Raw genomic sequence first — 23,417 nt, forward strand, 5'->3', positions numbered from 1 at the left:
CGCTGCAAAACATGCAAGCACGTTCAACACGCTAACTCCATCAAAAGCACTGCGAGCAATTACACCCACCCCGTTAACCACGCATTCACATGCACAAGCTCCAATGTTATATACTGCATTGAATGCGGCGACTGCTCTATGCAATACATTGGTGAAACCGGCCAACAAATGAACAACCGCCTTACCGGACACAGAACCGACACGTCCAACAAACTCCCCAAAGCAGTCGCCGAACACTTTAACGTTCCTGGTCACAATTTTGAAAACATTAAACTATATATTCTAGAAACCGGGTTTAGATCCACACGTGACAGACGTGATAGGGAGTCTTATCTCATATACAAGTTCAACGCTCTTCACCCGTCCGGTATCAACAAATCACAAGGCACCCTAGAAACACTTCACAAATAAAATATGCTTTTCCCTTCTACCTCCATTATCATCTGTTATGTTATGCATGGCCACTGCTTTCTACTTTCTTTATTGCATGCCACAACTTTGCATTACAAATATTAATAAATAATAATAATAATAAAAAAAAAACCTTTGCTGGTTTTGGAATTTTTCCCCACGTAACCACTAACCTCCTTATCTTTCGCTATGCTCGCGAATTCTTGCCTGTTGTCCCGTTTCGTCCACGTGTTCGTGAACCTTCCATTTTTCTGTAACCGGTCTGTAGCCTAGATCACTACGTTCACATAATCCCCTCCACACTCTAACAAAGCAGCCATTCACTCCGGCCGTAAAAACCCGTACGGAACCTTTCTTCCCTCCGGGCTGTTGACCCACAATTCGCATGAACCTTTAAACACGTCACACCTAACCCTTTAAATACCATGCCAATGATGAGGACGGTGCCCAGAAGAAGAACAGTCTCTGTTCGAAATATCGGCGGCTTCTGTCCTGAGGCAACTCCCTTCCTACATCTCTACCGGTTCGCTGGATTTCTACCCATCTAAGGCCAAATGAGTCGTTCCACACGAAACATTTCTACTCGAAACTCGGCTTTTCGCTTTCCAAATGTTATCATGGATACCCTGTGGCGATGAACCACTCTCCAAAGCCAAAATAAAGTTGTTGTTGGATATCCTGTGCCATCGGTAGGTATTCCTCCAGGTCCTACTGAAAAGTATTGAACCACTCTCAGTCTACGCCAAATGTGTGAATCGCTATAGCAACGTGCTACTTGCCCAGCTGCAGGATACCCGCAGTAAAAAACAGCTACACATAAACGCGGTAACATGAGCTCCCAAGGGGAGGCGTTTACGGCTAGGCCTAGCCGGGATTGTGAAGATTCGCGGGCTTCGGAGAAGTACGAAGTTATCTTGCCAACTTTGTCACTTGGAGAGCTTGCGGAGAATACGGTAATCTTTCACGCCGACATCGCAGGAAGACCCTACAGACGTGATGACTTCAAAAATGTGCTGAAGGACCATTTGAGTGCCAGAGATATAGCAGCCTTCGGAGCATACCAGATGAATCATGTGTGGATGGTTACTACGAGGAGCGTTGCGGCCAAAGAAAAGCTCGTCAATTTGAAGGAGTGTTGTGTGAAAGGTAGGAGGTGCCTAATTTTTGACGCGCAGCAGAGGATCGTCACCGTTCGGGTGCACTGGATACCTTACCATATCCCTGACGATGTCGTTAGAAAGACTTTCAGCTTGTATGGAGAGCCGAGCAAAGTAACTCGAGAAACGTACAGTGATGGGTTTTTTAAAGACGTCGAGTCAACCACCAGGAACTTTAAGTTGACCTTGAAGGAAGGCGTGAAACCCGACAGCATCCCTCACGTGTTGAAGATAATGTCTAACTCAGTCCTTGTCGCAATTCCGGGCAGACCACCACTATGTTTGAGGTGCAGGCGTGTTGGTCATATGCGGCAGCAATGTAAATTTCCTAAATGCAAAGAGTGCCGTCGCTTTGGGCATGATAGCGAAAGCTGCGTGCGAACAGACGCTGACAGGACGAGAGAGGCCACAAGACAATCAAACGAAGATTACATGATGGACGACCTAGAAGCAAATCAGGCGGCAAACGGCAACGCAACGGAATCAGAGGGTCATGCAGAAAATAAGGAAGCGATTGAAGAAACCGTTACTGATAATGGCCGGAAAAGGATACCGAATAATCAAGTACATGAAAGCGGCAAGGAATCAGAGATAGGAGAAATTGGGACTGGGACGCAGATGGAGATGGTTACTGATAACAAGCTCGGCACGAAAGTGGCGGGCGAGGAGGATAAAACTCCAGAAGAACCATATCAGATATCACTCAAAGACGCTGCAGTTTCACGGGAATGGAAATCAGTTATCCCGAAACGAAGAAAGGTTATCAAACCTTACGTCCCGTACGATCCACGCGATCGTGGTTTATCGCAATAATCGGACCGTTGATAACGTGGCTAGCGTCTCACCGTATCAACCGGAACCAATCAGAGGATAAGATTCTGAGTCACGCATGAATGCGATTGGTTCCGATAGAGACGATAACTTTATCAACGGTATACTAAAACTCACTAGCTGAGTGCCTTCATGAAAATACGAATAGCTACGTTCAATGCTAACAGCTTGGTCTCAACCAGTCGGAAACTAGGGCTGTCAGATTTGCTGAATGAAAGGAAAATAGACATCTGCTTGCTGCAGGAAACGAAGATAGATTCGGAACGGGAGGAATAATTTCTTCGAATCTTCAAAAATAAATATCAGGTGTTTCATTCTACGGCTCAAAAAGGAAGCGGCAGGACGGCCGTTTTAGTCTGAAGAAAAGCACAGGTGCAGGTTGTGCCCGAAATAGGACACGACCGGGAGGGCAGAATTAGTGCTGTGGAGTGTGGACTGCCTGCTAAAACACTGAGTTGGTACAGTGCTGGACAAAAGTTTACGGAACGCGCGAGCGGCGTATTTTGTCTGGGCAGAGACACCCTAGCGGCGAGCGGAAGCGGGCGAGTCCACGCGTTCAGAGGGATGAAAGAGTGCGCTTGTGGCGGCCCACCGTGGTAGTAGTGGTAACTTTGCTTTTGAGTGTAATGAACGCCAAAATGGCTTTCTTTTTCGGTCTGCTGCACCGAGCGCGAATGGAAGCCCCTCCGCTATCGGAGAGATAACAGGGCGCTAAGATGAATTGAGGTGACAACGGGCTGCAGTCCCTAGCTTTTTTCCTTTTTTACGCCTCAGCGTAATGCAGCTGACATGGCCTGCGCAGAGCCCGGACTTAAACATCATCTAAAACGTCTGGGGCAGCCTGAAGAATAGGATGAGCAAGAGACGGAAGACGGACGCCTACAAGGAGCAAGGACGCACTCTGGGAATTTATAGAAGCAGAGTGGTCCTTGCTACGTGAAGACGCGGACCTTGTCCGTCAGCTTTACGCTTCCCTTCCTGTGCGTATGGCCCCAGTTATTGCCGCGAGACAGAACCCACTGAACACGCGCCCAGCGCCACCCAGCGTGTCACGTGTCAACTTTTCAAAGAGCTTTGGATCCAATGATTCTTGACCGGTTGACGCGGTACACACTTGGTGGTGCCTGCACGCGTCTTCAGCAGTCATTGCTTTCAATAATCATTAAACTAGCCGCGTACGCTGAGCAGGCAGACCTCACTCTTTTTTATGTTGAACGTCATTCCCTCACGCCCCCCCCCCCCCATTGAACCTGCAGGTGTGGCGGGGGTACATGTCGTGCTCGGTACTCGAAGAGAGGTACAGGGCACGTGATAGGCGTCCCAAATAAAACATGGTCTTGAACGGCACTACACGTGAGTATGAAATATAGGCGCACAGTGCACAATAGCCACATTCATTATTATCAATACTTTCGCTGCAATTATTCTTCCAGTTGTCTCCGAAAGGGCACGTGCTCCAAGATACCTGTGCAGCGCAATGTACGCATTAAAATGTCCGGTTACCGTGTCAAATGAAGTGTCTTTATTCACCCTTTGCTGCCCTTCGTTCTCCGATCTCTCCAGTGTTTGTCGTTCCACTTGTAACACCCTGAGTCCTTGGTCCACCATGACGACAAATCTTCGACCACGGACTTGGTTCTAAAGTGTACACTGTGCAATTTTTCGCACAGATAACAGAACCTTTCATTATTCCAGCCGACGACATCGTACTGGTCCTTCCAGTCGAGGTACCCTTTATACAATCGGAAATCACTTTTAACGTTTTGCATATAATCAGCTAACTGTTTCGGTCCCACGAAGGCAGATGCGTCAATCACGGAGTGTGGTGCTGCTACGGCACTGTAGTTAACGGCGCCCAGAGCAACAGGCACGATGACGCGCTGAAGAGCGGAAAATAATTTTTCCGTCACGTAGTCGCGGCACAGTGCATTTTCTAAAGCGAGCCAGAAGTAGTACTCAGATTCAAACTTACGGAAACAAGCATCATAGGAATCTATCGGGCACTCATGAGTCCCACATCGTCCGTAGATGTCGATGTCGATGTAACGCTGCAATTCTTTTACGAAACCTTCTCGCCTACTGTGTGAGGCACAATTACTAACCACCCAGACTGCGGTCTTATTCTTTTCTTTCCAGAGTCTCTTACTGGCTAATGCCATTGCTTTACGATTCTGTCTTCTCTTTAGCACTCCATATGCGACTGAAATGTCAGAATCTGCTCTGTAGGTCATAGTCCAGTTGAACACTGATTTCATCCTGTCGAGTTTGATTTGACCAGAATGGGGCGGCGCTTCCATGTTCCAAAACACCCACTTCTGTGCAGGTGGACGACTTGTGGGCATGTCCTCCAGGCGCAGATCTCTGGCGTGAAAGACGACAGCGTCGCTGGAAGAGAGAAGGTGCCTGTTGTAGGTGACGAAACAGCGGCGACTGCACTCGGGAATTTCAATCTCGTTCTCCGACGAAAGCCCCAGCAAACGTGACCGAAAGAATGGTGTCCACAGCAAGATACGGGGGATGTCCGTTGTAGCACCGCTTAAGTTGATGGAAGGCGTCCGCTTGTACCATGGGAAGTGTGCGAATGCCATTTGCGTGCGATGAAATGGGTGACCTCCAGAATGGCGCACAGTTCCGTAGATGTACGAGTGCAATGCTATTGCGGCCACTGCTATGAGCACAAGTACTCGCAGTGCACATTTTGAACTCCGTGTCATGAGTTATACGCAAAAGCGTTTCACGGAAAGCAGACAATCACCACAAGCACACACGCGGGGCGGGTGTTATTGTCCACTTCCGATTCTGTGAGCCACGGATAGGTAAGAAACAAACGGCCGGCCTACTACATTCTGCTTCGCTACTCGTGTCCTTACCCTTTCCGTCAGCTGTTCGCGCCGCTTTGTGATCACACTTTTATTAGAGGGGTTGTAAAACCGCGGAGTAACAGCTGTTCATTAGCTACCGTACTAAGGCCAAATTAGTCGTTCCACACGAAACATTTCTACTCGACACTCGGCTTTTCGCTTCCCAAATGTTATCATGGATACCCTGTGGCGATGAACCTCCCCACTCTCCAAAGCCAAAATAAAGTTGTTGTCGTTGGATACCTTGTGCCATCGGTACGTATTCCTCCAGGTCCTACTGAAAAGTATTGAACCACTCTCAGTTTACGCCAAATGTGTGAATCGCTATAGCAACGTGCTACTTGCCCAGCTGGAGGATACCCGCAGTAAAAAACAGCTACACATAAACGCGCTTCGTACACATAAACGCGGTAACATGAGCTCCCAAGGGGAGGCGTTTACGGCTAGGCCTAGCCGGGATTCTGAAGATTCGCGGGCTTCGGAGAAGTACGAAGTTATCTTGCCAACTTTGTCACTTGGAGAGCTTGCGGAGAATACGGTAATCTTTCACGCCGACATCGCAGGAAGACCCTACAAACGTGATGACTTCAAAAATGTGCTGAAGGACCATTTGAGTGCCAAAGATATAGCAGCCTTCGGAGCATACCAGATGAATCATGTGTGGATGCTTACTACGAGGAGCGTTGCGGCGAAAGAAAAGCTCGTCAATTTGAAGGAGTGTTGTGTGAAAGGTAGGAGGTGCCTAATTTTTGACGCGCAGCAGAGGATCGTCACCGTTCGGGTGCACTGGATACCTTACCATATCCCTGACGATGTCATTAGAAAGACTTTCAGCTTGTATGGAGAGCCGAGCAAAGTAACTCGAGAAACGTACAGTGATGAGTTTTTTAAAGACGTCGAGTCAACCACCAGGACCTTTAAGTTGATCTTGAAGGAAGGCGTGAAACCCGACAGCGTCCCTCACGTGTTGAAGATAATGTCTAACTCAGTCCTTGTCGCAATTCCGGGCAGACCACCACTATGTTTGAGGTGCAGGCGTGTTGGTCATATGCGGCAGCAATGTAAATTTCCTAAATGCAAAGAGTGCCGTCGCTTTGGGCATGATAGCGAAAGCTGCGTGCGAACAGACGCTGACAGGACGAGAGAGGCCACAAGACAATCAAACGAAGATTACATGATGGACGACCTAGAAGCAAATCAGGCGGCAAACAGCAACGCAACGGAATCAGAGGGTCATGCAGAAAATAAGGAAGCGATTGAAGAAACCGTTACTGATAATGGCCGGAAAACGATACGGAATAATCAAGTACATGAAAGCGGCAAGGAATCAGAGATAGGAGGAATTGGGACTGGGACGCAGATGGAGATTGTTACTGATAACAAGCTCGGCACGAAAGTGGCGGGCGAGGAGGATAAAACTCCAGAAGAACTATATCAGATATCGCTCAAAGACGCTGCAGTTTCACGGGAATGGAAATCAGTTATCCCGAAACGAAGAAAGGTTATCAAACCTTACGTCCAGTACGATCCACGCGATCGTGGTTTATCGCAATAATCAGACCGTTGATAACGTGGCTAGCGTCTCACCGTATCAACCGGAACCAATCAGAGGATAAGATTCTGAGTCACGCACGAATGCGATTGGTTCCGATAGAGACGATAACTTTATCAACGGTATACTAAAACTCACTAGCTGAGTGCCTTCATGAAAATACGAATAGCTACGTTGAATGCTAACAGCTTGGTCTCAACCAGTCGGAAACTAGGGCTGTCAGATTTGCTGAATGAAAGGAAAATAGACATCTGCTTGCTGCAGGAAACGAAGATAGATTCGGAACGGGAGGAAGAATTTCTTCGAATCTTCAAAAAGAAATATCAGGTGTTTCATTCTACGGCTCAAAAAGGAAGCGGCGGGACTGCCGTTTTAGTCAGAAGAAAAGCACAGGCGCAGGTTGTGCCCGAAATAGGACACGACCGGGAGGGCAGAATTAGTGCTGTGGAGTGTGGACTGCCTGCTAAACACTGAGTTGGTACAGTGCTGGACAAAAGTTTACGGAACGCGCGAGCGGCGTATTTTGTCTGGGCAGAGACACACCCTAGCGGCGAGCGGAAGCGGGTGAGTCCACGCGTTCAGAGGGATGAAAGAGTGCGCTTGCGGCGACCCACCGTGGTAGTAGTGGTAACTTTGCTTTTGAGTGTAACGAACGCCAAAGTGGCTTTCTTTTTCGGTCTGCTGCACCGAGCGCGAATGGAAGCCCCTCCGCTATCGGAGAGATAACAGGGCGCTAAGATGAATTGAGGTGACAACGGGCTGCAGTGCCTAGCTTTTTTCCTTTTTTACGCCTCAGCGTAATGCAGCTGACATGGCCTGCGCAGAGCCCGGACTTAAACGTCATCTAAAACGTCTGGGGCAGCCTGAAGAATAGGATGAGCAAGAGACGGACGCCTACAAGGAGCAAGGACGCACTCTGGGAATTTATAGAAGCAGAGTGGCCCTTGCTGCGCGAAGACGCGGACCTTGTCCGTCGGCTATACGCTTCCCTTCCTGTGCGTATGGCCCCAGTTATTGCCGCGAAAGGGGGCAGACAAAGTATTGAGACAGTATCGTCTCCCCCTGCCTCTATTTTTGTGTGTGTGTGTGTGTTCAAAGGTATACGCTCTCTTCTTCTGTTTTTGTCTAATAAAAAAGAAAAAAGCTAGGCACTGCGAGCCCGTTGTCACCTCAATTCATCTTAGCCCCCTGTTATATCTCCGATAGCGGGGAGACTTCCTTCCCGCGATAGCCACTCGCGCTCGGTGCAGTAGACCGAAAACGAAACCATTTTGGCGTTCGTTACACTCAAAAGCAAAGGTACTACTACTACCACGGTGGGTCGCCACAAGCGCACTCTTCCATCCCTCTGAACGGGTGGACTCGCCCGCTTCCGCTCGCCGCTAGGGTGTCTCTGCCCAGAGAAAATACGCCGCTCGCGCGTTCCGTAAACTTTTGTCCTGCACTGTACGGTTCATCGCGGTGTACGCACCAAACGTTACCACAGATAGGAAAGAGTTCTTTCAGTACTTGAAAGAATTTCTGGATACTCCTTCGAAAGTTGTCCTGGCAGGCGACTTCAACTGCGTGCTCAGCGCGAAGGATCGCACGGGTAAAGGACGCGTCTATGATGCCAGTACCAAAGAGCTGCGGTCTTTGTTGCACGACAACAACCTGTACTATGTGGCCGAAGGGATTTCGGATGACGTTTTAAAATTCACGCACTGGCAAGGGCCGTCGCATTCGAGGCTGGATAGGATATACCTTTGCGAAGAGCTGCACTCGTCTGGCTACAGAGTAACACCAGTGAGCTTGTCCGACCACGGATTCGTCAAGGTATGCGTCATATTTGGGCGCTCAGCGCGCGTTAAGGGAGATCAGTCGCTGCCGTGGAAATTAAATGTGAGTATTCTAGAAGATGAAGATTTCACGAAGGAAGTTGAAGAACTGCTGAAAACTCTCAAGAAAGGACCTTCACATTCTCCACCCAAATTGTCTCCGTCAAGTCATAGTACAGTTGGACATCCTCATAGCCCTGGCCGATCTCCCTTGGGGCTAATGGCCATTCTCCGTCGGACGAAGAAGAAGAAGAGGGGAAACAAATGCGTGTTCATGGGAAGAATTTAAACTTGAATTTCGGCAAGTGGCTATCGGACATGGCGAAAAGAAAAGTGCGCAGAGGAAGGCTCAGAAGGCACTGCAAGTAGAGACACTTCGGCGGTTAGTAAAACTCGAAGAAGAAAATTCCAGGAAGCTATGTAGCGGATATTAAGGAATGCAAGAAAGCACTCCAGAGGTGGCACGAAGAAAGGTGTAGGGGAGCAATGATTAGAAGTCGTATTGCTTTGCAAGAACGAGACGAAGTACCAAGCAAGGTGTATCGAACATTGGAGAAGAAGCACCACCTCAGCAAACAGATAAATAATATCAGACACAGCCACCAGGTTGTAACAGATCTCGTGGACATCGAGCGAATCTTCGTGAAAGAATACGAACAGATGTTTAGAAAGGTGACATTGCCCGCAAACTGTGAATCTCTCTTTAAGGCAGTTCCGATATCGGAGTCGGTGAGGGAACAGCTGGAGCAGCCAATCACTCCGAACGAAGTCGACAGGGCCATTAGAAAGCTAGCGAAGAATAAGGCTCCTGGGCCTGATGGAATCGGAGCAAGCTTCTATAAGAAGTAACGAGAGCCACTCAGTGCGATCCTTGCAAGCGTGTATGCCGACATCCACAAACGACTGCTGCTTCCGCCATCAATGCGGCAGGCTATCACAGTTCTCATACCCAAGAACACCAAGAACGACGTTAAGGAAGTAGGTCACTTTCGGCCTATAAGTCTACTGTCAACTGACTACAAGATCCTGGCAAAGATTCTTGCGAGCCGTCTAGAAGTAGCCCTGCGAGGCACCATCGGACAACATCAAGTATACGGAATCAAAAAGCGCCGAATCAGCACGCACCTTCATCAGATGAGAGTGATATGCGAGAGAGCTACAGTGCACGGTGTGCCCATCGCAGTGCTTCAACTGGACTTAAGCCGGGCTTTCGACCGGGTGTCCCACGACTTCCAGCTTCAGTCGCTGCAGTGGTGTGAGGTGGGAAAGTTCACAATTCAATGGATCTCGATCTGCTATCGTGAGCTGACGACGAGCCTGGCGGTAAACGGAAGAAGGACGAGAAGCATAGCCGTGAAGCGATCCGTACGCCAGGGATGCCCCCTTTCCCCAATCCTCTTTGCACTCTACCTTCAGCCAATCTGTCGCATCATAGAAGCGGATTCTACGATAACCGGCATGAAGTGTGAAGCTGGAGAGGTAAAGCTGCTCGCTTACGCAGATGACGTTACGCTGATATGTACAAGTAAGGAGAGTATAGAACGGGCAACGCAAGAAATACAGCGGTTTTGTAAGGTGTCGGGAGCACTTCTCAACTGGGAGAAAACAAAAGGAGCTTGGCTGGGCGATTGGGATGAAACTCCAACACGTTACATGGGAGCAACGTGGTCAACGAAGGTGGACACATACCTAGGTGTGCCCTTTAATCAAGAACGTCAGTTTTCTGGAGGAGAGATGTGGAGCACCGGACTGAACAAGTTAAAAGCGTCGTTGACAGTGTGGAACGGGCGATATGTGTCCATTCTGAACCGTAGCATCATCTGCAACGTCTCCTTGTATCCGGCGGTGTTGTACTATGCGCAGGCCAGAGTCTGCAGTGGACCGACGACTCACAGAATCCATCGCATTTTTGCCACTTTCATCTGGCGTTCACGGATGGAGAAGATGCGGCGCACAAATCTTTTCCACTCAAGGCTGCGAGGTGGCTTCCAGCTGGTGAATGTGGCAGTGAAGCTCGTCGTTCACCGCTTTATGCTGTTCCGAAGTGAGAAGAACGGTCACTTCCGGGAAGCGTTGCAGTCATTAGGAGCCGCATACTTGCTGCCATGGATAGCTACAACAGCGATCTTGCCTAAGAAGAACCCAGCCCTTGGCTTCTGTAAAGATGTCGCCGAAGCGGTACGCTTTCTAACCGACAGGTTCTCTCGGGACTACCTCAGTACAGTTAACAGAAGAAAACTGTATTGGGACATCATCGATGTTGTGTTCCCGTCCCCCCCTGTACCGGAGCAGCTTCTCCAACAGAAAAGACTCCGATGTCTTCAGTAAGGTTACGGCAATGGCTATCCCTACCTGGGTAAAAGACTGCTTCGTCCTCTTCCATACTGACACTTTGCCTGTCAAAACATGGAAGCACACCAAGGGCTTTATCGTTCCGTGGTCTTTAAGATGTGACAGCTGCTTCGCTGAGCAAGAAACACCGGTGCACGTGTTCCTCAACCGCAGAAATTCAGTGCAGTTCTGGGGAGAAGCAGGCTACGTGGCAGAGGTTGATAGCCCCTTTCCATGGGAACAGCTGAAGTTTCTAGACTTTAAGGATGACGCACTGAGGGGGTTAGTGGAAGTTATTGCAGTGGTGGGCATTCATTCCCTCTGGGCATACCGGCAAGACTACGTCAACTGTAAGGAGAATATCGGCACTCCCCGGTCGCATTTTGTGACCACCCTGTTGTGGACGATAGATCTCGTGAACTCTTCGGAGTATTATGAAGTGGACGGCCTTCTCCGACTGAAAGAGAGGCTCATGCGAGACTCTTATTCATTTTGAGCAGCAAACTACATCGTGTGCCCTGGAAACACGCGCATATTTGAATGATGTAATGCCAGTGGTGTAGTGCATTGTGATGACAGTGTTTAGGGAAAAGGGTTGCAGTGGTGCGTGTGTTCAGCTGTGTGTTGTCGTAAGTCAGGAAATGAGGGCCCTCATATTTGCCGCAAAAATTTCTTTTTGTCAACTGATATTAATGTCTCGCGAAGTGGTGATAGTACATTGCGTTTCCATGGAATGTGGAGCCCGTGACTTAAGAAATGTGATGTTATTGATTTCATTATGAATTGAACTCATGGGCATGCAGTGTAGGATGTGGCTGCCAAGCGCGTAGGAAGTGACGTCCATGCAAGGGTTTGTGTGTGCATGGCATGACATGAAGTGTGTAAGCTTCGAGATTTTATGAATAAAAAGAAAAAAAGTGGTTATCACGTATGCTTTACACGCACAAGGTCCTCGGTTCGATCCCGAGCGGAAACAACTCTACTGATGCGTTTTTGTCCCAACGCAAGTATGGTCGCTCGACCCATGCGCAGCGAATGAAAGAACGAACTTGTTCATGGAAAAATACACGCAATGATCCACACGTGATTCCTGCGGTAGAGACAAGTCGGCTACGTCTGCTTCACAACCATTCATCCAATTCCCTTTAGAATATGCTTTTTACATGACATGAAGCGTACCATCTTAAGAACGCAGTCGTTTCCGTGGTGTAGTGGTTATCACGTGTGCTGTACACGCACAAGGTCCTCGGTTCGATCCCGAGCGGAAACAACTATACTGTTGCGTTTTTGTCCCAACGCAAGTATGGTCGCTCGACCCATGCGCAGCGAATGAAAGAACTAACTTGTTCATGGAAAAATACACGCAATGATCCACACGTGATTCCTGCGGTAGAGACAGGTGGGCTACGTCTGCTTCACAACCATTCATCCAATTCCCTTTAGAACATGCTTTTTACATGATATGAAACGTACAATCTTAAGAACGCATTCGTTTCCGTTTCCGCGCCGAGAAAACCTTTTCAAGAAAGTCAAGGATGGAGGTTTAGGTCTACAGCACTTGTTTGTAAAGCAGCTAATTATGAGACTCTGGTTTTATAGGCAGTCTGTGCACCCCCTATTAGACGCCGTGAAGAGAGCAGTAGCCTACAACTATATGCCTGATATATATGTTGGCTTCCACGAGCAAGACTTGCAGTTGACAGGGTTTTATCAGGAGGTCGTGGACTGCGTCAACTTTCTAAAAGTCAGGTTTACCCCAGATTACCTCTTTTCGGTTTCAAAGAAAGTGTTGGCAGCCCATTTGATAGATACCTTGTTTCCCGTGCCAATTTACAGGCAAATTCCGTCTGAGTGGCCTGGAGCGGACGTTTTACACAGGGTCAAACGCATGCACATAAAGCCGAATATGAAAACATTCTTTTTCAAGCTTCATACATCAACGCTCTCTGTGAAAGCATGGTTGGAACAGAATGGCATATATGTTCCATGGTCTGCCAACTGCAGGTTTTGCAAAGTCCCTGAAACCGTTGACCACATCTTTCTTGATTGTACGGAAGCACAGTTTTTCTGGGACGACATACAGATTAAAGTACTGAATAAACGCCTCTCTCTGAATCCACATACAATCAGATTCCTGCCATTACATCCGAATGAAGATATACGCTACGATATTATCATGCTGATAGCTATGTATTGCTTGTGGAAGCTGCGTATGGCAGACAGAAATGAAGAGCCATTGGCGTCGCCCATGCAGTATTTTAAAGTAGAAATAACGCAGCTGAAGCTATGCTGCATGCAGCATTTGGAAGCACCACCGTGGTTAGAGCATCTGTGTGAATCGCTGTCCACTATGTAAATTATTACTCTCTGTGTGGGACGTGTTTAACCTGTGCGTTGTGTACCATGTATTTTTTTCTATCCTGTGTATGTATGTAAATTTTTACTCTCTGTATGTGACCTGTGTAACCTGTGTGTTGTGTACCATGTATTTTTTTGTATCCTGTGTATTTGGATGCTACGGTGTGCATCATTCATTCATCATACATCACTCATTAACACTGTACAGTCATAGCTTATTTTAATGTTTGTAAATAAACGTTATTACCTGGTGGAAAAAAAAAAAAAAAAAAAAAAAGCATTCGTTTCCGTGGTGTAGTGGTTATCACGTGTGCTTTACACGCACAAGGTCCTCGGTTCGGTCCCGAGCGGACACAACTATACTGTTGCGTTTTTGTCCCAACGCAAGTATGGTCGCTCGACCCATGCGCAGCGAATGAAAGAACGAACTTGTTCATGGAAAAATACACCCAATGATCCACACGTGATTCCTGCGGTAGAGACAGGTGGACTATGTCTGCTTCACAACCATTCATCCAATTCCCTTTAGAATATGCTTTTTCCATGACATGAAACGTACCATCTTAAGAATGCAGTCGTTTCCGTGGTGTAGTGGTTATCACGTGTGCTTTACACGCACAAGGTCCTCGGTTCGATCCCGAGCGGAAACAACTATACTGTTGCGTTTTTGTCCCAACGCAAGTATGGTCGCTCGACCCATGCGCAGCGAATGAAAGAACGAACTTGTTCATGGAAAAATACACGCAATGATCCACACGTGATTCCTGCGGTAGAGACAGGTGGACTATGTCTGCTTCACAACCATTCATCCAATTCCCTTTAGAATATGCTTTTTCCATGACATGAAACGTACCATCTTAAGAATGCAGTCGTTTCCGTGGTGTAGTGGTTATCACGTGTGCTTTACACGCACAAGGTCCTCGGTTCGATCCCGAGCGGAAACAACTATACTGTTGCGTTTTTGTCCCAACGCAAGTATGGTCGCTCGACCCATGCGCAGCGAATGAAAGAACGAACTTGTTCATGGAAAAATACACGCAATGATCCACACGTGATTCCTGCGGTAGAGACAGGTGGACTATGTCTGCTTCACAACCATTCATCCAATTCCCTTTAGAATATGCTTTTTCCATGACATGAAACGTATACCATCTTAAGAACGCAGTCGTTTCCGTGGTTATCACGTGTGCTTTACACGCACAAGGTCCTCGGTTCGATCCCGAGCGGAAACAACTATACTGTTGCGTTTTTGTCCCAACGCAAGTATGGTCGCTCGACCCATGCGCAGCGAATGAAAGAACGAACTTGTTCATGGAAAAATACACGCAATGATCCACACGTGATTCCTGCGGTAGAGACAGGTGGACTATGTCTGCTTCACAACCATTCATCCAATTCCCTTTAGAATATGCTTTTTCCATGACATGAAACGTATACCATCTTAAGAACGCAGTCGTTTCCGTGGTTATCACGTGTGCTTTACACGCACAAGGTCCTCGGTTCGATCCCGAGCGGAAACAACTATACTGTTGCGTTTTTGTCCCAACGCAAGTATGGTCGCTCGACCCATGCGCAGCGAATGAAAGAACGAACTTGTTCATGGAAAAATACACGCAATGATCCACACGTGATTCCTGCGGTAGAGACAGGTGGACTATGTCTGCTTCACAACCATTCATCCAATTCCCTTTAGAATATGCTTTTTCCATGACATGAAACGTATACCATCTTAAGAACGCAGTCGTTTCCGTGGTTATCACGTGTGCTTTACACGCACAAGGTCCTCGGTTCGATCCCGAGCGGAAACAACTATACTGTTGCGTTTTTGTCCCAACGCAAGTATGGTCGCTCGACCCATGCGCAGCGAATGAAAGAACGAACTTGTTCATGGAAAAATACACGCAATGATCCACACGTGATTCCTGCGGTAGAGACAGGTGGACTATGTCTGCTTCACAACCATTCATCCAATTCCCTTTAGAATATGCTTTTTCCATGACATGAAACGTACCATCTTAAGAATGCAGTCGTTTCCGTGGTGTAGTGGTTATCACGTGTGCTTTACACGCACAAGGTCCTCGGTTCGATCCCGAGCGGAAACAACTATACTGTTGCGTTTTTGTCCCAACGCAAGTATGGTCGCTCGACCCATGCGCAGCGAATGAAAGAACGAACTTGTTCATGGAAAAATACACGCAATGATCCACACGTGATTCCTGCGGTAGAGACAGGTGGACTATGTCTGCTTCACAACCATTCATCCAATTCCCTTTAGAATATGCTTTTTCCATGACATGAAACGTACCATCTTAAGAATGCAGTCGTTTCCGTGGTGTAGTGGTTATCACGTGTGCTTTACACGCACAAGGTCCTCGGTTCGATCCCGAGCGGAAACAACTATACTGTTGCGTTTTTGTCCCAACGCAAGTATGGTCGCTCGACCCATGCGCAGCGAATGAAAGAACGAACTTGTTCATGGAAAAATACACGCAATGATCCACACGTGATTCCTGCGGTAGAGACAGGTGGACTATGTCTGCTTCACAACCATTCATCCAATTCCCTTTAGAATATGCTTTTTCCATGACATGAAACGTACCATCTTAAGAATGCAGTCGTTTCCGTGGTGTAGTGGTTATCACGTGTGCTTTACACGCACAAGGTCCTCGGTTCGATCCCGAGCGGAAACAACTATACTGTTGCGTTTTTGTCCCAACGCAAGTATGGTCGCTCGACCCATGCGCAGCGAATGAAAGAACGAACTTGTTCATGGAAAAATACACGCAATGATCCACACGTGATTCCTGCGGTAGAGACAGGTGGACTATGTCTGCTTCACAACCATTCATCCAATTCCCTTTAGAATATGCTTTTTCCATGACATGAAACGTACCATCTTAAGAATGCAGTCGTTTCCGTGGTGTAGTGGTTATCACGTGTGCTTTACACGCACAAGGTCCTCGGTTCGATCCCGAGCGGAAACAACTATACTGTTGCGTTTTTGTCCCAACGCAAGTATGGTCGCTCGACCCATGCGCAGCGAATGAAAGAACGAACTTGTTCATGGAAAAATACACGCAATGATCCACACGTGATTCCTGCGGTAGAGACAGGTGGACTATGTCTGCTTCACAACCATTCATCCAATTCCCTTTAGAATATGCTTTTTCCATGACATGAAACGTACCATCTTAAGAATGCAGTCGTTTCCGTGGTGTAGTGGTTATCACGTGTGCTTTACACGCACAAGGTCCTCGGTTCGATCCCGAGCGGAAACAACTATACTGTTGCGTTTTTGTCCCAACGCAAGTATGGTCGCTCGACCCATGCGCAGCGAATGAAAGAACGAACTTGTTCATGGAAAAATACACGCAATGATCCACACGTGATTCCTGCGGTAGAGACAGGTGGACTATGTCTGCTTCACAACCATTCATCCAATTCCCTTTAGAATATGCTTTTTCCATGACATGAAACGTACCATCTTAAGAATGCAGTCGTTTCCGGGTTTAGGTCTACAGCACTTGTTTGTAAAGCAGCTAATTATGAGACTCTGGTTTTATAGGCAGTCTGTGCACCCCCTATTAGACGCCGTGAAGAGAGCAGTAGCCTACAACTATATGCCTGATATATATGTTGGCTTCCACGAGCAAGACTTGCAGTTGACAGGGTTTTATCAGGAGGTCGTGGACTGCGTCAACTTTCTAAAAGTCAGGTTTACCCCAGATTACCTCTTTTCGGTTTCAAAGAAAGTGTTGGCAGCCCATTTGATAGATACCTTGTTTCCCGTGCCAATTTACAGGCAAATTCCGTCTGAGTGGCCTGGAGCGGACGTTTTACACAGGGTCAAACGCATGCACATAAAGCCGAATATGAAAACATTCTTTTTCAAGCTTCATACATCAACGCTCTCTGTGAAAGCATGGTTGGAACAGAAAGGCATATATGTTCCATGGTCTGCCAACTGCAGGTTTTGCAAAGTCCCTGAAACCGTTGACCACATCTTTCTTGATTGTACGGAAGCACAGTTTTTCTGGGACGACATACAGATTAAAGTACTAAATAAACGCCTCTCTCTGAATCCACATACAATCAGATTCCTACCATTACATCCGAATGAAGATATACGCTACGATATTGTCATGCTGATAGCTATGTATTGCTTGTGGAAGCTGCGTATGGCAGACAGAAATGAAGAGCCATTGGCGTCGCCCATGCAGTATTTTAAAGTAGAAATAACGCAGCTGAAGCTATGCTGCATGCAGCATTTGGAAGCACCACCGTGGTTAGAGCATCTGTGTGAATCGCTGTCCACTATGTAAATTATTACTCTCTGTGTGGGACGTGTTTAACCTGTGCGTTGTGTACCATGTCTTTTTTTTCTATCCTGTGTATGTATGTAAATTTTTACTCTCTGTATGTGACCTGTGTAACCTGTGTGTTGTGTACCATGTATTTTTTTGTATCCTGTGTATTTGGATGCTACGGTGTGCATCATTCATTCATCATACATCACTCATTAACACTGTACAGTCATAGCTTATTTTAATGTTTGTAAATAAACGTTATTACCTGGTGGAAAAAAAAAAAAATGCGGTCGTTTCCGTGGTGTAGTGGTTATCACGTGTGCTTTACACGCACAAGGTCCTCGGTTCGATCCCGAGCGGAAACAACTATACTGTTGCGTTTTTGTCCCAACGCAAGTATGGTCGCTCGACCCATGCGCAGCGAATGAAAGAACGAACTTGTTCATGGAAAAATACACGCAATGATCCACACGTGATTCCTGCGGTAGAGACAGGTGGACTATGTCTGCTTCACAACCATTCATCCAATTCCCTTTAGAATATGCTTTTTCCATGACATGAAACGTACCATCTTAAGAATGCAGTCGTTTCCGTGGTGTAGTGGTTATCACGTGTGCTTTACACGCACAAGGTCCTCGGTTCGATCCCGAGCGGAAACAACTATACTGTTGCGTTTTTGTCCCAACGCAAGTATGGTCGCTCGACCCATGCGCAGCGAATGAAAGAACGAACTTGTTCATGGAAAAATACACGCAATGATCCACACGTGATTCCTGCGGTAGAGACAGGTGGACTATGTCTGCTTCACAACCATTCATCCAATTCCCTTTAGAATATGCTTTTTCCATGACATGAAACGTACCATCTTAAGAATGCAGTCGTTTCCGTGGTGTAGTGGTTATCACGTGTGCTTTACACGCACAAGGTCCTCGGTTCGATCCCGAGCGGAAACAACTATACTGTTGCGTTTTTGTCCCAACGCAAGTATGGTCGCTCGACCCATGCGCAGCGAATGAAAGAACGAACTTGTTCATGGAAAAATACACGCAATGATCCACACGTGATTCCTGCGGTAGAGACAGGTGGACTATGTCTGCTTCACAACCATTCATCCAATTCCCTTTAGAATATGCTTTTTCCATGACATGAAACGTATACCATCTTAAGAACGCAGTCGTTTCCGTGGTTATCACGTGTGCTTTACACGCACAAGGTCCTCGGTTCGATCCCGAGCGGAAACAACTATACTGTTGCGTTTTTGTCCCAACGCAAGTATGGTCGCTCGACCCATGCGCAGCGAATGAAAGAACGAACTTGTTCATGGAAAAATACACGCAATGATCCACACGTGATTCCTGCGGTAGAGACAGGTGGACTATGTCTGCTTCACAACCATTCATCCAATTCCCTTTAGAATATGCTTTTTCCATGACATGAAACGTATACCATCTTAAGAACGCAGTCGTTTCCGTGGTTATCACGTGTGCTTTACACGCACAAGGTCCTCGGTTCGATCCCGAGCGGAAACAACTATACTGTTGCGTTTTTGTCCCAACGCAAGTATGGTCGCTCGACCCATGCGCAGCGAATGAAAGAACGAACTTGTTCATGGAAAAATACACGCAATGATCCACACGTGATTCCTGCGGTAGAGACAGGTGGACTATGTCTGCTTCACAACCATTCATCCAATTCCCTTTAGAATATGCTTTTTCCATGACATGAAACGTATACCATCTTAAGAACGCAGTCGTTTCCGTGGTTATCACGTGTGCTTTACACGCACAAGGTCCTCGGTTCGATCCCGAGCGGAAACAACTATACTGTTGCGTTTTTGTCCCAACGCAAGTATGGTCGCTCGACCCATGCGCAGCGAATGAAAGAACGAACTTGTTCATGGAAAAATACACGCAATGATCCACACGTGATTCCTGCGGTAGAGACAGGTGGACTATGTCTGCTTCACAACCATTCATCCAATTCCCTTTAGAATATGCTTTTTCCATGACATGAAACGTATACCATCTTAAGAACGCAGTCGTTTCCGTGGTTATCACGTGTGCTTTACACGCACAAGGTCCTCGGTTCGATCCCGAGCGGAAACAACTATACTGTTGCGTTTTTGTCCCAACGCAAGTATGGTCGCTCGACCCATGCGCAGCGAATGAAAGAACGAACTTGTTCATGGAAAAATACACGCAATGATCCACACGTGATTCCTGCGGTAGAGACAGGTGGACTATGTCTGCTTCACAACCATTCATCCAATTCCCTTTAGAATATGCTTTTTCCATGACATGAAACGTATACCATCTTAAGAACGCAGTCGTTTCCGTGGTTATCACGTGTGCTTTACACGCACAAGGTCCTCGGTTCGATCCCGAGCGGAAACAACTATACTGTTGCGTTTTTGTCCCAACGCAAGTATGGTCGCTCGACCCATGCGCAGCGAATGAAAGAACGAACTTGTTCATGGAAAAATACACGCAATGATCCACACGTGATTCCTGCGGTAGAGACAGGTGGACTATGTCTGCTTCACAACCATTCATCCAATTCCCTTTAGAATATGCTTTTTCCATGACATGAAACGTATACCATCTTAAGAACGCAGTCGTTTCCGTGGTTATCACGTGTGCTTTACACGCACAAGGTCCTCGGTTCGATCCCGAGCGGAAACAACTATACTGTTGCGTTTTTGTCCCAACGCAAGTATGGTCGCTCGACCCATGCGCAGCGAATGAAAGAACGAACTTGTTCATGGAAAAATACACGCAATGATCCACACGTGATTCCTGCGGTAGAGACAGGTGGACTATGTCTGCTTCACAACCATTCATCCAATTCCCTTTAGAATATGCTTTTTCCATGACATGAAACGTATACCATCTTAAGAACGCAGTCGTTTCCGTGGTTATCACGTGTGCTTTACACGCACAAGGTCCTCGGTTCGATCCCGAGCGGAAACAACTATACTGTTGCGTTTTTGTCCCAACGCAAGTATGGTCGCTCGACCCATGCGCAGCGAATGAAAGAACGAACTTGTTCATGGAAAAATACACGCAATGATCCACACGTGATTCCTGCGGTAGAGACAGGTGGACTATGTCTGCTTCACAACCATTCATCCAATTCCCTTTAGAATATGCTTTTTCCATGACATGAAACGTATACCATCTTAAGAACGCAGTCGTTTCCGTGGTTATCACGTGTGCTTTACACGCACAAGGTCCTCGGTTCGATCCCGAGCGGAAACAACTATACTGTTGCGTTTTTGTCCCAACGCAAGTATGGTCGCTCGACCCATGCGCAGCGAATGAAAGAACGAACTTGTTCATGGAAAAATACACGCAATGATCCACACGTGATTCCTGCGGTAGAGACAGGTGGACTATGTCTGCTTCACAACCATTCATCCAATTCCCTTTAGAATATGCTTTTTCCATGACATGAAACGTATACCATCTTAAGAACGCAGTCGTTTCCGTGGTTATCACGTGTGCTTTACACGCACAAGGTCCTCGGTTCGATCCCGAGCGGAAACAACTATACTGTTGCGTTTTTGTCCCAACGCAAGTATGGTCGCTCGACCCATGCGCAGCGAATGAAAGAACGAACTTGTTCATGGAAAAATACACGCAATGATCCACACGTGATTCCTGCGGTAGAGACAGGTGGACTATGTCTGCTTCACAACCATTCATCCAATTCCCTTTAGAATATGCTTTTTCCATGACATGAAACGTATACCATCTTAAGAACGCAGTCGTTTCCGTGGTTATCACGTGTGCTTTACACGCACAAGGTCCTCGGTTCGATCCCGAGCGGAAACAACTATACTGTTGCGTTTTTGTCCCAACGCAAGTATGGTCGCTCGACCCATGCGCAGCGAATGAAAGAACGAACTTGTTCATGGAAAAATACACGCAATGATCCACACGTGATTCCTGCGGTAGAGACAGGTGGACTATGTCTGCTTCACAACCATTCATCCAATTCCCTTTAGAATATGCTTTTTCCATGACATGAAACGTACCATCTTAAGAATGCAGTCGTTTCCGTGGTGTAGTGGTTATCACGTGTGCTTTACACGCACAAGGTCCTCGGTTCGATCCCGAGCGGAAACAACTATACTGTTGCGTTTTTGTCCCAACGCAAGTATGGTCGCTCGACCCATGCGCAGCGAATGAAAGAACGAACTTGTTCATGGAAAAATACACGCAATGATCCACACGTGATTCCTGCGGTAGAGACAGGTGGACTATGTCTGCTTCACAACCATTCATCCAATTCCCTTTAGAATATGCTTTTTCCATGACATGAAACGTACCATCTTAAGAATGCAGTCGTTTCCGTGGTGTAGTGGTTATCACGTGTGCTTTACACGCACAAGGTCCTCGGTTCGATCCCGAGCGGAAACAACTATACTGTTGCGTTTTTGTCCCAACGCAAGTATGGTCGCTCGACCCATGCGCAGCGAATGAAAGAACGAACTTGTTCATGGAAAAATACACGCAATGATCCACACGTGATTCCTGCGGTAGAGACAGGTGGACTATGTCTGCTTCACAACCATTCATCCAATTCCCTTTAGAATATGCTTTTTCCATGACATGAAACGTACCATCTTAAGAATGCAGTCGTTTCCGTGGTGTAGTGGTTATCACGTGTGCTTTACACGCACAAGGTCCTCGGTTCGATCCCGAGCGGAAACAACTATACTGTTGCGTTTTTGTCCCAACGCAAGTATGGTCGCTCGACCCATGCGCAGCGAATGAAAGAACGAACTTGTTCATGGAAAAATACACGCAATGATCCACACGTGATTCCTGCGGTAGAGACAGGTGGACTATGTCTGCTTCACAACCATTCATCCAATTCCCTTTAGAATATGCTTTTTCCATGACATGAAACGTACCATCTTAAGAATGCAGTCGTTTCCGTGGTGTAGTGGTTATCACGTGTGCTTTACACGCACAAGGTCCTCGGTTCGATCCCGAGCGGAAACAACTATACTGTTGCGTTTTTGTCCCAACGCAAGTATGGTCGCTCGACCCATGCGCAGCGAATGAAAGAACGAACTTGTTCATGGAAAAATACACGCAATGATCCACACGTGATTCCTGCGGTAGAGACAGGTGGACTATGTCTGCTTCACAACCATTCATCCAATTCCCTTTAGAATATGCTTTTTCCATGACATGAAACGTACCATCTTAAGAATGCAGTCGTTTCCGTGGTGTAGTGGTTATCACGTGTGCTTTACACGCACAAGGTCCTCGGTTCGATCCCGAGCGGAAACAACTATACTGTTGCGTTTTTGTCCCAACGCAAGTATGGTCGCTCGACCCATGCGCAGCGAATGAAAGAACGAACTTGTTCATGGAAAAATACACGCAATGATCCACACGTGATTCCTGCGGTAGAGACAGGTGGACTATGTCTGCTTCACAACCATTCATCCAATTCCCTTTAGAATATGCTTTTTCCATGACATGAAACGTACCATCTTAAGAATGCAGTCGTTTCCGGGTTTAGGTCTACAGCACTTGTTTGTAAAGCAGCTAATTATGAGACTCTGGTTTTATAGGCAGTCTGTGCACCCCCTATTAGACGCCGTGAAGAGAGCAGTAGCCTACAACTATATGCCTGATATATATGTTGGCTTCCACGAGCAAGACTTGCAGTTGACAGGGTTTTATCAGGAGGTCGTGGACTGCGTCAACTTTCTAAAAGTCAGGTTTACCCCAGATTACCTCTTTTCGGTTTCAAAGAAAGTGTTGGCAGCCCAT

General features: G+C 47.1%; 2 protein-coding genes and 17 non-coding genes across 19 annotated transcripts; 18 read left to right on the forward strand and 1 right to left on the reverse strand.

Annotated features, from left to right (window-relative positions):
* The first annotated feature begins 1,241 nt into the window (after window positions 1–1,241).
* On the forward strand, window positions 1,242–2,406 carry LOC135400510 (uncharacterized). The gene has a single exon (XM_064632342.1). The coding sequence runs from the start codon at window positions 1,242–1,244 to the stop codon at window positions 2,379–2,381; it is 1,140 nt and encodes a 379-aa protein (XP_064488412.1). The 3' UTR covers window positions 2,382–2,406.
* A 1,519-nt stretch (window positions 2,407–3,925) lies between these two features.
* LOC135400511 (alpha-(1,3)-fucosyltransferase C-like) lies at window positions 3,926–5,113 on the reverse strand. Its single transcript, XM_064632343.1, has one exon. The coding sequence runs from the start codon at window positions 5,111–5,113 to the stop codon at window positions 3,926–3,928; it is 1,188 nt and encodes a 395-aa protein (XP_064488413.1).
* A 7,044-nt stretch (window positions 5,114–12,157) lies between these two features.
* Window positions 12,158–12,230, forward strand: Trnav-uac (transfer RNA valine (anticodon UAC)). Its single transcript has one exon. It is a non-coding gene; the product is annotated as a tRNA-Val (tRNA).
* Window positions 12,231–13,601: 1,371 nt separating this feature from the next.
* Window positions 13,602–13,674, forward strand: Trnav-uac (transfer RNA valine (anticodon UAC)). Its single transcript has one exon. It is a non-coding gene; the product is annotated as a tRNA-Val (tRNA).
* Window positions 13,675–13,895: 221 nt separating this feature from the next.
* On the forward strand, window positions 13,896–13,968 carry Trnav-uac (transfer RNA valine (anticodon UAC)). The gene has a single exon. It is a non-coding gene; the product is annotated as a tRNA-Val (tRNA).
* Window positions 13,969–14,189: 221 nt separating this feature from the next.
* Trnav-uac (transfer RNA valine (anticodon UAC)) lies at window positions 14,190–14,262 on the forward strand. The gene has a single exon. It is a non-coding gene; the product is annotated as a tRNA-Val (tRNA).
* A 1,085-nt stretch (window positions 14,263–15,347) lies between these two features.
* On the forward strand, window positions 15,348–15,420 carry Trnav-uac (transfer RNA valine (anticodon UAC)). The gene has a single exon. It is a non-coding gene; the product is annotated as a tRNA-Val (tRNA).
* A 221-nt stretch (window positions 15,421–15,641) lies between these two features.
* Window positions 15,642–15,714, forward strand: Trnav-uac (transfer RNA valine (anticodon UAC)). Its single transcript has one exon. It is a non-coding gene; the product is annotated as a tRNA-Val (tRNA).
* Window positions 15,715–15,935: 221 nt separating this feature from the next.
* Window positions 15,936–16,008, forward strand: Trnav-uac (transfer RNA valine (anticodon UAC)). The gene has a single exon. It is a non-coding gene; the product is annotated as a tRNA-Val (tRNA).
* Window positions 16,009–16,229: 221 nt separating this feature from the next.
* Window positions 16,230–16,302, forward strand: Trnav-uac (transfer RNA valine (anticodon UAC)). The gene has a single exon. It is a non-coding gene; the product is annotated as a tRNA-Val (tRNA).
* A 221-nt stretch (window positions 16,303–16,523) lies between these two features.
* Trnav-uac (transfer RNA valine (anticodon UAC)) lies at window positions 16,524–16,596 on the forward strand. Its single transcript has one exon. It is a non-coding gene; the product is annotated as a tRNA-Val (tRNA).
* Window positions 16,597–17,917: 1,321 nt separating this feature from the next.
* Trnav-uac (transfer RNA valine (anticodon UAC)) lies at window positions 17,918–17,990 on the forward strand. The gene has a single exon. It is a non-coding gene; the product is annotated as a tRNA-Val (tRNA).
* Window positions 17,991–18,211: 221 nt separating this feature from the next.
* On the forward strand, window positions 18,212–18,284 carry Trnav-uac (transfer RNA valine (anticodon UAC)). The gene has a single exon. It is a non-coding gene; the product is annotated as a tRNA-Val (tRNA).
* A 221-nt stretch (window positions 18,285–18,505) lies between these two features.
* Window positions 18,506–18,578, forward strand: Trnav-uac (transfer RNA valine (anticodon UAC)). The gene has a single exon. It is a non-coding gene; the product is annotated as a tRNA-Val (tRNA).
* Window positions 18,579–21,679: 3,101 nt separating this feature from the next.
* On the forward strand, window positions 21,680–21,752 carry Trnav-uac (transfer RNA valine (anticodon UAC)). The gene has a single exon. It is a non-coding gene; the product is annotated as a tRNA-Val (tRNA).
* A 221-nt stretch (window positions 21,753–21,973) lies between these two features.
* Trnav-uac (transfer RNA valine (anticodon UAC)) lies at window positions 21,974–22,046 on the forward strand. The gene has a single exon. It is a non-coding gene; the product is annotated as a tRNA-Val (tRNA).
* Window positions 22,047–22,267: 221 nt separating this feature from the next.
* Trnav-uac (transfer RNA valine (anticodon UAC)) lies at window positions 22,268–22,340 on the forward strand. Its single transcript has one exon. It is a non-coding gene; the product is annotated as a tRNA-Val (tRNA).
* A 221-nt stretch (window positions 22,341–22,561) lies between these two features.
* Trnav-uac (transfer RNA valine (anticodon UAC)) lies at window positions 22,562–22,634 on the forward strand. Its single transcript has one exon. It is a non-coding gene; the product is annotated as a tRNA-Val (tRNA).
* A 221-nt stretch (window positions 22,635–22,855) lies between these two features.
* Trnav-uac (transfer RNA valine (anticodon UAC)) lies at window positions 22,856–22,928 on the forward strand. Its single transcript has one exon. It is a non-coding gene; the product is annotated as a tRNA-Val (tRNA).
* Window positions 22,929–23,417: the final 489 nt, after the last annotated feature.

Source organism: Ornithodoros turicata, chromosome 7 (assembly GCF_037126465.1).
Source record: "Ornithodoros turicata isolate Travis chromosome 7, ASM3712646v1, whole genome shotgun sequence".
In the NCBI taxonomy this organism is placed as follows: Eukaryota; Metazoa; Arthropoda; class Arachnida; order Ixodida; family Argasidae; genus Ornithodoros; species Ornithodoros turicata.